The following is a 13,559-nucleotide window of genomic DNA, read 5'->3' on the forward strand; positions in this document are numbered from 1 at the left end:
AGAATATTTTTTCTCATAAGTTGTAAGTATTAGATGTCTTTTTAGAAAACTAAAGAAATCAACCAGACAAAAAATATTTATTTCATAAAAATGTAGTGTTTTTAAAGCTTTAAATCGTACAAGAAAAATTTAAATTCTATGCATGGCGAGGTGAGCATGCTTAAAACACAATACATTTACACTTTATATTATTTTATAAAGAGCTATTAAAAAAAAAAAAACAATTATAAATATTTAAATAGGAACATATATTGCATTTTCTTTAATAAATGTTTACTTTAACATTAAGTAACATGAATTTGTAAAAAATAAAAACTTATAAGATTCAAGTTAAAGGGGATGCTTTTTAACCACCATTAGAGGTTGGGGAACTGAGTGTCCCTGTGTCCCCCTCACTTTATCGCCTGTTTAGCCGTTTAGGCATAAAAGCAAAGTATAAAAGGCTATGTTGATAAGTGATAACCATATTAAATGTGTATAATAATATTTAATTGGGGTACAATAACAAGTATTAACAAAATAAAGTGGAGGTACCGATGAGATTGATCAACATCCTAAACTTATCTAACTGTGTCCCTCAAAGATTAAGGTATTGAAAATTGGTAGGTAACTTGAAATATCGACACCTAAATTGTTAGATACTGATAGTCAAGTTATTACAAACATGTATGTTTAACGACAAATGAGAAATGGTGTGATATCAACTTCTGTAAATATATTGACCATTTCAAGTTCAATCATTGCAGTCTACAGTGTCCCCCAAATAAAGTTTGGATTTTGGAAACCAATATCTAATGGTTTTAATTTATAAGCGATATAGTATATGTCAAATATAGTGCTAATGATGGATACTGCTTACATCATACTATTCAACTATTGTCTATTATAGGTTGTCCCTTGAAATTAGTGCATACCTACCTAATCGCGAAGACGGTACAATATAATAATTATAATATACATATAACACCATCAATAATGAATAATGCTCGGAACTTGCAGGTAAACGGTAATCTAAAAATATATAAAAAATAAAAATGCATAGAATGACACGAAAAGATAAATTAAAAATGTATAATATTTTACTGTCAAGTTGATAACAATAAATATTGTTTTATGATAAAAATCGTACAAAAGTAATTCAGTAATTATTGTATACTCCAATCAATATTTTTTTTACACTTAAAAAAAAAACATTTTAGTACACCTGCCTACACTATCATTTAGTAAAATGTCTTCCTTTGTCAAATTTCTTGTTTTTAAACTAAGAACTGTGTAACAAAAAAATCATTTTAATTTAATTAAAGTAAAAATATTTACATAGTAATTTTTAATATTTTTGTTTTATCTTCAAATTTGTTACAATACACAATCTAAGTTTTCTTTATATTTTCAAACTGAAACGAATGGCGATTATCCAACAGAAGTGTTTTGTAGATCGAAAAACTTCTCTCTGCCTCAACAGATTATGTGATTTGGGCGTATTTAAAATACGTGAAATCGTTAATATTCATATCATCCTGGTAAACCATTTCAATCGTTTGAATTATATTATCCGTCTAATATTTTTGAAATTGTTTGAATTGTATTATTGTAATCCTTTTTTTTTTAAGCTGTATTATATTTATTTCGAATTTTACGATTAATATTATTGGTAACATAACCTGTTGAATATTAATTTTTTCTACCTCTATAATTTTTATAGAGCCTGCTAAACTAATTTTAGAGACTATAATTATTGAATCTGTTAAAGTACCAACATTTGATTTTATATAAATTAAATTTAACTATAAGTCTATAACCCTGAATCAGATATTAAATTCAAAACGTTTCCAATTGATGTTGCATCGTTTTTATCTAATTTTCTGACGACATTTTTGATGGTATAAAAATGTTTGAAGTAATAAAATGCTACGCTTAGCCATGTTATCAAGCTATAAAGTAATAGTAAATAAGTATACTACACGGTTGTGGTGGTAACGGTATAATAATATTAGCAAGCACATTTATATTTTTAAAGGGGCATTTAAAATTTTAAAAATAGTTTTTCCTTATTCGAATTGTGTTAATCAATTTTCGAAAAATGTTTCCTGGTTTACATAAACTTATTGAAGGCTACACGAATATCATGTTACATTTTTATAATATTTATTTTAATTATTTAATAATTTATTACAATAAAATGTACCAAAAATACTAAAAATTGTTTGTAAAGAATACAATTTTCTAGTAATGCAAAATAAAAATAGTACTATTCGATTCCACGAATCAAATTTTCGTTTTGAAGATGAGCAACGTACCTATTAAACTATTAAAGCAACAAAAAAAATCTAAATTAATTGATTTTTTAGTTTTTCAAAAACTACAACTTATTTGGGGATATTATAACATTTAAAATTTCACAAAGAATGTAGGTTACACGATATACACTTATAAAATGCTCATAATTTGCTTTAAAATTAAAATATGAAAAATTCCTTTGATGCTCCTTGAACAAATATTCTTATCTTTAAATTTTATAATAAGTAAATAGCGCTAGGGAATTATCCTCCAATATTAAAAATATAACATATAAAATGCATTATTCTAACCGTTAGGTTTACTGTTTTGTGTTTAAAGGACAGCAACAATACACGAGGACACGACGTCTAATTAAAGTGCATCTACTTAGGTACTTATAAAATATTTAATTATTCATTTTATAATAAACTATTTAAAATGATATGCAAAGGCCAAAGACTGAGTGTATAAGCCAAGGATATTTTTAATTATACAGTATAAGCGCATAAATTTCTCAAGTCGTATTAAAATATTTGTTAAAGTGTAACATTTACATTTTTTTAAACAGATACTGTATTGCCATATTAATAATTGGTATTAAAAATTAAATTCTATTATAAAAAATGTAAATTTAATTAATACCATGAAGCACCTACGTAAAGATTGTAAGCTGCTACTAAGTATTAACCCATGTAATTGAAGCTTATGGACCTACGCACAAAAACATTGAACATATTTGTAAATTATAAGTGAGAAGGAATCTGAGGTAGTGTCTATAGACGGCCAGACGGGCAAATAGTTATCGTTTTAATATATAATTTTTTTTTACTGTGTAAGATATAGTAGGTACCTAAATACTATACAACATATAATTGGAAATTGATAATAAATTATTAATAATAATTATTAGGGCGTGAAATTTAATGCATTTTTAAAAAAACAAGAAAAATGCCGTAAAAACAATATGACTTAATAATGCATAAATATATACCTACATTATGATAAAACTTTAAAAAATTCCCTTTAAAATTGTTTTTAATTTAATATTAAATAGAAATATTTTTGTATTAATCAAATTTACCCAATTCAGCGTTATCATGATTGATGCAAGTCGTAATTAAATCGACCTATCTTTACATGTATACAAAAGTACTCACGCTAAGATGTAAGTACCTCTAAATATTTTAACAGGATAACCTCAGATCAAAATGTGGTTTTTGAGAGCTTAAACAGAGCATCGAATTAGGTATATATTTTTAGAACATTTTAACATTTTAATCCTTTTTGGTACGCGTATGTGCATTGTGCAGCTGCAGGCAACATAACTTACTTTTTTGTTAAATAAAAACGCCAATTTTTTTACGAAATCGGATAGACTATTTTTTGTTGAACAATTTTCGTGTGGAAAGTTTTTTTTTTATTATAAAAATTAATAAGATTAGAGTAAATTAAAATGTACAAGGAATTTCACTGTTTTTATCGATATTTTAACCATAAATATTCATTTTATATTCGATATATCCTCTAAATTATTAAATTACTATTTGCACACAGATAAAATTGACATTGATATTTAGAAAAAAGAATATTGCGCATGCGCGTATAAAAATAATTAAGGTGTTCAAATTTTTTTAAATGTTTACTTGGTATAGCCGGGATAGGTACTCCATCTATGACCTCCTAAAATTCGCATTTAGTTTTATGGTAATCCAGCTGAAATATATGGTATAGTTTCTTTTACAGAAAACATGCTGTAGGTATATCCGTATACAATATACATATTATATATCTGCATCCACGTGACGAATATTTTGTTTCTCAGACCGCTGTGCAGGGTGCAGCGGCCGCCGCATTTATCTATAGCTTATTCTCACATAGCATATAAAAAATGTACTCAGTTTAATAAAAAAAAGTTACAAAATTCAAAATAATAATTTAAAATCTGAATTTATTTGAAATATGAAACCAATTTTATGTTTGGAAAGCATAATGTTTAGGAACATTCAGAAAAAAAAATGCAATTTGCATTTAAATCCGCTACCTAATAATATTATTATCTCTGTTATAAATAAAATTTATACTGTACATTTTAATACTAAAATGCCTATATATCTAAACTTTATACAGTGCTGCTATAAGTATACGCATACGTAAAGCGTATTTTGGATTATATAAATAAATTTACATCACATTTGTGGCAGAGAATTGTCAAATACTATTCCTATTGGATATTCTCACTTTCTGTATTCTTTTTTTAAATTCTATTTATAGCTAAATATATCATATATATATAAATCGGATTCGTATTTTTGATTGATGAAATTACCACGCTGGATATGTCTTTTGGTAAGTGTTGATCGCGATAATGCTAATATAATCACTGGTATGAGCCACGATATGTGTTCCCTACTTATAATACAATTTGTATCTATACGTAGGGTCCGTCACATAAAAAGTTATTTAAATATTTAAATGAGTAATATTTACAATCCAAAACGAAAAACCATAGTTATTACTTTGTAATCTCCTCTTGTGAAGAAATATAATTAGTAATTACCCCTAAATTACAAATCAATATAGCCGTCTTGCACCGTCTTAGTATTTATAGTAGTGCTAATACATAATATATCTTTTATTTATTATAGTAGGTACATTTATTTTATCTTATGAAATAATTTACGTCAGACGGTTTTGAACAATAAAATTTGGTAATCTTACAACTAATAATTTATAGTATTTACCAAAACTAAGGCTGAGAAAGTTAACTAATTTTCCTAACTTAAACTTGTTAAGTTAATATAATATTGAAAAATGTAAATTAAGTTTAATATAATTTTCTTTTTTTTTACTTTTAAAACTGACAAGTTAAAATGGAAAAAAGTAATTTAATATAATAAAAAATCAGTTACATTTTTTTACCAAATTGTTATGCTTATGCCATAATTCAATAAGAAATATGATGAAAATACCTACCTATAAAGTATATGTACTTAAAAATAAAAATATTTACCTAGGTAGTAAAAATCATACACATTGGTACGTAAATTATAAGAGATATTGATAGAAAACTCAATAGATGATAAGATAAATTATCAGAAAAATAACTGAATGGAAAGCAATTCAATTAAAGAACCCTAGTCTGACTAGTCTCCATGAACGAAGTTATGAGTTATTTATGTTGAATTTTAGTTAGTCAATTTTTAAGAGATCATTGCGGCAATGTTTCTTTAAATGTCAAATTAATATAAATGTTTGGGTGAAATTATGATTTTCTATGAAAATATTTATTGATATATATTTTATATAATAGTTAATAGTTATGTTATTTTAATCCCTTTTAAAATCTATAGAAACACCTGGTTATTAGACATTTGATTTGAATACTAATATTTTTTTCCCGGACTTGGATTATTAATTGTACATTTGACTAATTTAACAATATCCTTGCTTAGATCATCTATATAGATGATTTTAAGAAAGATAGATTTACTATTTAGGATATTAATTATACTGAAGGATACGGTTTGTAGTTACATTACTATGTACACATTGTACTCTCTATAGTCGATACTATAGTCGATATGAATAATAAACTGCAATATTTTAGTTTTAAAGGTATAACCGATACTCGACTACTGATATAACTGATTTTAAGAAAGATAGATTTAGGATATTAATTACTGAAATAGGTATACAGTTTGCAATTATATTGCTATATACGCATTTTATTGTCTAGTCAACACTACAGTCGATATGAATAATAATTATTACTGCTATATTTTAGTTCTAAAGGTATAACTGACACTATCGTAGTAATAGCACGGGATTCGCTATTGTTATTGTTTTTACGCATTATAAAATCATACAATACACATGATGATGTATAATAATATAGTATAATATTTTGAAGGTTGTTATAATTTGTAAATGTATTTAAAATAGTTATTATAGTTTGAGTGAAAAATTATTTAAATATATTATTTTAAAAGTATATTTAGATGGACATAAGAACTATCTGAATTATCAACTTGTAAATACTATTACTTGTCTTCAGGTCTCTTTTGTACCATATCACTATAACAGCACTCGAGTAAGTTTTTATTTTATGTTTTTATATGTTTTTTTTTCGATCGAGTGCAGGCAAAAAAGTTAACAGTTGAAAATCACCGTTTTTTTGTTGGTATTTCGTATTTTTTTTTTTAAATTTCAAATTTCAAAATAAGTATTCGTATACATTATAATATTATACATATTATGATTATAAATAGGGCCACAGTCGTCGTCGAGTCACTGCCGAAATAAGTTTCAGGCGCAACACGTAACTATGTATATATGTATATTATGTTTATATATATATATATATATAAATTGTCTAACGTTCATCACGAGCACAGGACTTGCGGCCGATACGCGGTTGCCGGGGCGACGGCGCGCTATGTACCGCAGCCCAGGGCCTTATTTATTTGGCGCGCCGCCGCCACCAGTGGCATCGGGACCGGCGACACGCGCGCATACACTGCACCGGCTCCACGCGGAAAACACATCGCGGCCGTTTACCGTCGCTGAGTCCGGCGGCGTCGGGGATCGCGCGATTCACTCGTGGCGGGGGGGCCACGGCGTCGGCGAGCGGGGGGGACCATATAATAACAGGTGCGCGGGATGCGGCGCCGCGACTACACCGACGCGGGCGAACCACCGGACGCCCTGGACTGGGACCTGGACCTGAACCTGGAGCTGGAGCTCCGGGACGACCAACAGTCCAGGCTGTACCGTTACCTGTCCGAGGGGCACAGGCCCAGGTACAGGAACGAGCCGCCGAGGAGGGCGGCCACGGTCACGGCGCTAGCCAACAGGTCAGTGTCGGTCGGCGACGGAATAAAAACGTTTAATTACGAATTACGTAATAGCAATATCACGTTATTATTATCGTGCGCCGTTGTTTATCAATCGTTATCGCGGTCGAGGTGTTTATGAAGAATACAATATGCGATGACATTTTTTCACGTATTTTTTTTCCCCCTTCTGATCGTAACAACAATGTTGCAGCGCTCCGGGGGCTCAGTTGCTACTACCCTACATACTCGCACACATTTATTTGGTATCGTGACAATTTATCATGTACATCGAAACCTTTATGTACGAAATTTAATTCTTCACGTTTTTAAACTGTCCGAGGTTTCAGAGATAAAGGCTTACATATTATTTCAACGATAATTAATAAAAAAACCCCCATTATTTTGCAATGAGTATATAACATAATTATAATATCTAATACTATAGTATTGTGAATAAATTCGTTATTTTATATTTAATAAAATACCTAATTACTGTATTAGTCATACTATATAGTAAACTACTTTTATTAGGTAACGTGGTTTCACCGTTTAATTTAATAACAATCGTTTAGGTACGGATTCTCGTTTGTATGAGTTCAAAAGTAATGATTTTTCATATTTCATTAATATTGAACAAGCATATATCAAATTAAACATTTTTCTGTTCACACTTTTAATGTTAAATATTTATTGTTATTTTAATTTTTAACTAGATTTTTTGAAATTCTCTAAATATATTGACATTTAACGTCATAAAAATATAAAATATATCCTAATCCTTATTAATTAACCTATCATATTAATTTATATTATACATTAAAATTGCTTCATGTATTTAAGAAAATAAAAGATAACACAATATAAATTTGCTTTTGATATTTATAAAAATTTATTTGAATATTTCATCTTATGATAGACAGTTGAACACTTGTTCAAATTATTTTATTTTATTATTTATTAAAATTATTTAAGGCTTCAAATACATGATGGTCTATTATTAACTTGCTCGAATTGTTTCCTATATATTTTTAACATGCATGTATAATAGGTATTGCTATAGTTCGATTTTTGTAAATAAACTTTTGTTGTTCTCGTGTCGAATGTTTTCGTTAACTCCAAACCAAGGCCGTATCCGGTGGAAGATTAAGGGTTCAACTCCCCCCCCCCAGCCCCAATCATCTACTGATAATTTATTCTGATTAGGGTCTTGTTCAAAATCTAACATTAATTTATAAATTTCAGATTACAAATTTACAAAATCCTTATAACAATTAATAGTGGGGCTTATTGTATTAACAATGAAAGGAAAAAAAACAATTATATATGTTAGCGGCAATGTGTATAATATATATACAATTTGATCAATTATAGTATTATGTGGTTGTTAATTATTTTTAATATTAACAAAATTAACTTAATGACAATATAACATGATATTATGTATTATTTCATAACATTACAGTGTATTTAATATTACGTAAAATATGAGAAGATTAAATAGTTTATCACACAGTATCATAAAAAAATACTCTGAAAGTATAAATCATAAGAATAACGGAATAACCAAGCTTTACAAACTTTATCATACCTATAATATATAACAACCAATCGTACGATCAAATTAATCGATAGATCAATTTATAATTCGTGATTATCTAAATAATATACAGTATATTATTATTATAGTGTATGATATTAAATATAAATTATAAATAGCTATGTTTTTCTGATTATTATCCAATGTTTTTTTAAAATAATTTTGTTTTTGTTATATTATATACTACTTACGTAACGTATAGGTTTGTTAATAATAATATAACAACATTTTTTGATAAATGATATTATTCGCTTATCAAGCGATTGAAATAATTAATTATGCCAAGTGTATCATACTAAATCAGTTTGACAAGATTCAATCAAACATAATAAATTTATTAGACTTTCAACAATCAGTTAAAATTTAATTGGCATTTAAACATATAAGCATAATACATTAATACATATTTATTTATGTACAATATTTGCCATTTTTTCCTGATAAATTAAGCAGAAATTTGAATTAAGCAATATGTTTTTTTGTGATAATGTTTGATTCAGTATTTATAATTTTGTTCGTAATTTACGGTGATTTGGATTATCCAGTGGGCGGATTAAACGGTGACTGTATAATACTCATAATATAATACTCACCCCAGAATATTATTTTTATCAAGTACTTTTTTCACCCCCTCTCTCCTTATTTCGTTAAAAATCACAAAAATCTCAATATATTATATATAACCAGTAACAACCTAATGATTTGACTGCAATATATATGTTTAAAGTTTATTATGATACTTTTTTTTGATTTTCATAGATAGAATATTTGTAAAGGAGATTGCAAAATATTTTTATTATTTTAGTTTTATAATATTTAGCTTTTGGAAAAATATAATTTATTAATAAACCTAATGTCATAAGATGCATGTGATATAAAATATTATGTTTAGTAAAATGTTTTCTAGCTCAATTTATTTATGTTGATACTGTTAGTTTTTCATTAAAAAGAGCTGTATTTGGCTACAATATAATATTATTATTGTTGTTATCGTATATACACCCTTACACTATTATAATAACTATAATATTTACTCATGCGTATACATAACTATACGTTTTTGTCTAGTAACAATTTTTGTATTGAATCTTTGATTTTCCTTTATTTCTTTATAAAATATTTTACTAATTTCAGTTGTTTTTCTGAAAGCAATGCAAATATGTTCATCTTATTCATATTTTTATGTTAATATACCTAACCGAAGATTACTTCTAAATTTTAATACGTGGCGCATATAAGATGAGTTTTCAATTTGCATTTAAAGGTGTGTTTTTAAGTGTTTACGAGGGGGGAAAGTAGGTTGAAAGTGGCATGATGATTGACCTTTTTCCTTGTACGACAGTGGCGATAACAGACACTGTATCAAATCAAAACAAAAAAGGTTCTTAACGAAAAAAAAGTCATTTCTCTACTTATATTTTCTATACCTTTAATTAATGCTTAATAGTTATAATATCTGTGTCCTATACCGATATCACATTAGTGATGTTGATGTATATACGTTCAATAAGTTGATAATGATTTAATGGATATTTATCATCAATAGCACATCAATCACATCCTTATGATTATTGTCACGTTTGTAAATTATTAATTTTGGGTAAATGTAAAGACTAAAGGTGTATTACAAAATATTTGGAAATTGGGTGAATATGACAAAATTAATCCCAGAGTATTAGGTTAGCGATTAAATATTAATCAAAAATGTTTTATCTTAAGTGTTTTAAGATTATACAACTTTTATTTGATATAAACAACGATACTAAGAACAACAAAATATTTAAATTAAATTTGATTAATTAAAAAAAAAAAAATAATAAATAAACATATTATACATAATATTAACTGACTTATAGATTTAAATGTAAAATATTTATGACTCGCCTTCGGTATTATAATTCATAATATATAAACATTTTTATTTTTTTTACCTAAATATTAGTCATTTTTATGAGTATCTTACAAGATTTTAAAAACTAGAGGACTATATTTAATATTTAAAATATTGTTTAAACTTAATATTTGGTACCATAATTTATAGTGCTAAAATAACAATACATGTTTAATAAATTTTACTGAAATATTAAGTTATATTTACGAAGTTAATTCAGTTAATTTGAAAAATATTTTATGTAAATAAATTGTATGTAAGAGTAAATATGCACATATTATTTATACTTATATAATATAAATATTCATATTTTATAACATTAAAAACCATTATGTTTCTTAATTTTATTTATATGTAATAGTTATTCAACATATTATTTTATATTTTTTTAAATAGGATTTTTTTCAACATAGCATTGGTATAGGACTTATCACATATAAATAAATATAAAATAATGGAACTTGCATTTTAATGATACATTTTATCATCTTTTATATGTTAATAATAACGTTCTAAAAATATTTTTAGCAAATTATTATAATATTAGCTGTATAACCCCAATAGAATGCTATCAAAAAATCAAAATATCATACAAAATCATTGAATCATTAAATTAATTGTAAAGAATTACAAGATTTAATTTAGACGTAATATAAATTATAAAATCAAAAAATATGGATTAAAATATATTTTGTATAGCTTAGCTGAACTATAGATTCATAATATTTCAAAAATAAATGTTGACACAATATAATATACATATATATATATAGACATGATCCATTATTATTATTGTAAATATTTATTATCTTTACAGTATTATAAATTAACAACCACTACGGTTGTACCGATATCTACAACCATAGTAATAACTTTTTGTTTAAATAATTTTAACCGTTGAGTACGCGTATAATTCGAATAGCTAATATAATTAATATAAAATATAAATATTTTATATATATATATATATATAGTGAGGGGTACCTACTACCTAATATTCATGGATTAACATAACATTATGATTTATTATTTACGTGTATTTATATCCTAAAGATTATATTTTTTTTAACGCATCATAGTTTATAAAATTGTATTAGTTGTCTCTGTTTACTTAATAGATATAGATCAATATTACTGTTTACAACATATTCTTTTTATTTGTTGCTGAATGGTTTAATAGTTTAATTTGGACAATACAATAATAACTAAAAGTAATAGTTAATAAATAATAATCGATAATATAATATTGTGTAATACTATATAAATACGCTTGTTTTTTAAACACATTATTATAGTAAGTTCAAAACTTAAATATTTTAAATATTGAAAAAAAAAACATCATGTTATTTCTACAATAGTTAATATTTTTCTAAATTAGATCACACAACTATACAGGTAAGTACATATGGATGTTTGTTGAATAATGAATGCAGAGTGGTTTTGGCGTTTTGCCTTATAGGTTTAGCCGGTTTAGGTTTAGACATGCAGTGTGTATAAAATTGATATAAATGTCGTACTAACATCATTATGTGCGTTGTAGTAATATTTGAGATTTGGTTAATTGGGATTTCCTCCGGATTATACACCAGTGTTTACCTGCTGCTGTGCCAGAATGGGTATGGACCAGTTGCGCCTAAACAAAATTTGTTTTTTATGATTAATGTATTCATTGCGCTCCTTATATTTTAGGTCAGTAAATCAATAGTGTTTATCTTATAGATTAATTTCCAAATATTAAAAATATGTTATTTTCCAAATTAATTCCATCAAATTGAATCATCATATTATATTATAAATATAAACTATATATATTAAAATAATTAAATCAATAATTTATAATAATTAATAATTATTATATAATAATTAATCAAAAACTTATATTATATTAATTAATTACTGAGTGACTGGTTAAATATTTGTTTTCGAAAAAAAATTATTCTTTGATTTAAAATGTTAAGAGCTGATTTGGAGCTAATTTTTACGAAATATCATCATACCTAATATAAACAAATAAAAAGTATGAATTTGAGCGATACTATTAGAAGTACACAAAATCAAGTTTTCATTTTTGCAAGCTTTTTATCGGCTTAATCGGTTCATTGGATTCTACAATACTTTATGATATAGGGTACTCAATGATAATACCTATTATTCAAGGCCGGACCTGTGGGGGATTTTGGGAGTTCTACGACCTCCTCCTACCCTGAAAATTTTTTTGGGTACGGTCCTGCTATACTATTAGATACTAGTATGTCAATATAATATATATATATATATATATATTATATATAGTATATTCAGTACATTGTACAGATATGTCATTGTTATTTATTTTTATTTTATTGAAATATCTAAGTGTTTATTATTACTACATGTTTTTATTTAATTTAAGTAAAGTAATTAAAAAGTTGTACTGAATATAACAAATGTTAATTATACATAATTAAAATGTAACTGATTAATGCCTATTATTTAATGCAAGTATTGGTAAATCGTATAAAACCGTTAAGATAACCCTGAAAATTACCGAACATAATTATTGGTCTATGAACCCTAAAAATAATCGAACACAATTAGTTTATCAACCCTGAAAATATCCGAACGCAATAAATTGGTGTACAAAAAGATCATTTTAAGCGCAATTGTTGAACTCCCATCGGGATTTGTTGGCTTAGACAATATATTTTTTTATTGAATAATTATATTACTAAATGTATTTTTATTAACTAATAATATTATTATTTTTTATGGTTGTGTATTTAATAAATTCAAACAATATATAGGTACCTAAAACTTATCTTATCGTATTATATACATTTCTAATTATTTAAAATAAAAATAAAAAATATGTTTTTAACGAATGTTCTTAAATAATTGATACAACCTACTAAAAAAAAAAATTAATGACTTAAAAGTGGACAAAATAGAAAATAATTTATAAAAAATGTATTTTTATTAA

The 13,559-nt window shown here is 25.9% G+C and overlaps 1 protein-coding gene across 1 annotated transcript in view; it reads left to right on the forward strand.

Annotated features, from left to right (window-relative positions):
• Positions 1-6,868: 6,868 nt before the first annotated feature.
• Positions 6,869-13,559, forward strand: part of LOC132919191 (rap1 GTPase-activating protein 1-like) — a 157,739-nt gene continuing 151,048 nt past the window's right edge. The window contains exon 1 of the mRNA XM_060980567.1: positions 6,869-7,130. Coding sequence (XP_060836550.1) covers positions 6,937-7,130 — 194 coding nt within the window. The 5' untranslated portion in view covers positions 6,869-6,936. The remainder of the gene's footprint in view (positions 7,131-13,559) is intronic.

The sequence above is a fragment of the Rhopalosiphum padi genome, chromosome 2, assembly GCF_020882245.1.
Source record: "Rhopalosiphum padi isolate XX-2018 chromosome 2, ASM2088224v1, whole genome shotgun sequence".
NCBI classification, from domain to species: Eukaryota; Metazoa; Arthropoda; class Insecta; order Hemiptera; family Aphididae; genus Rhopalosiphum; species Rhopalosiphum padi.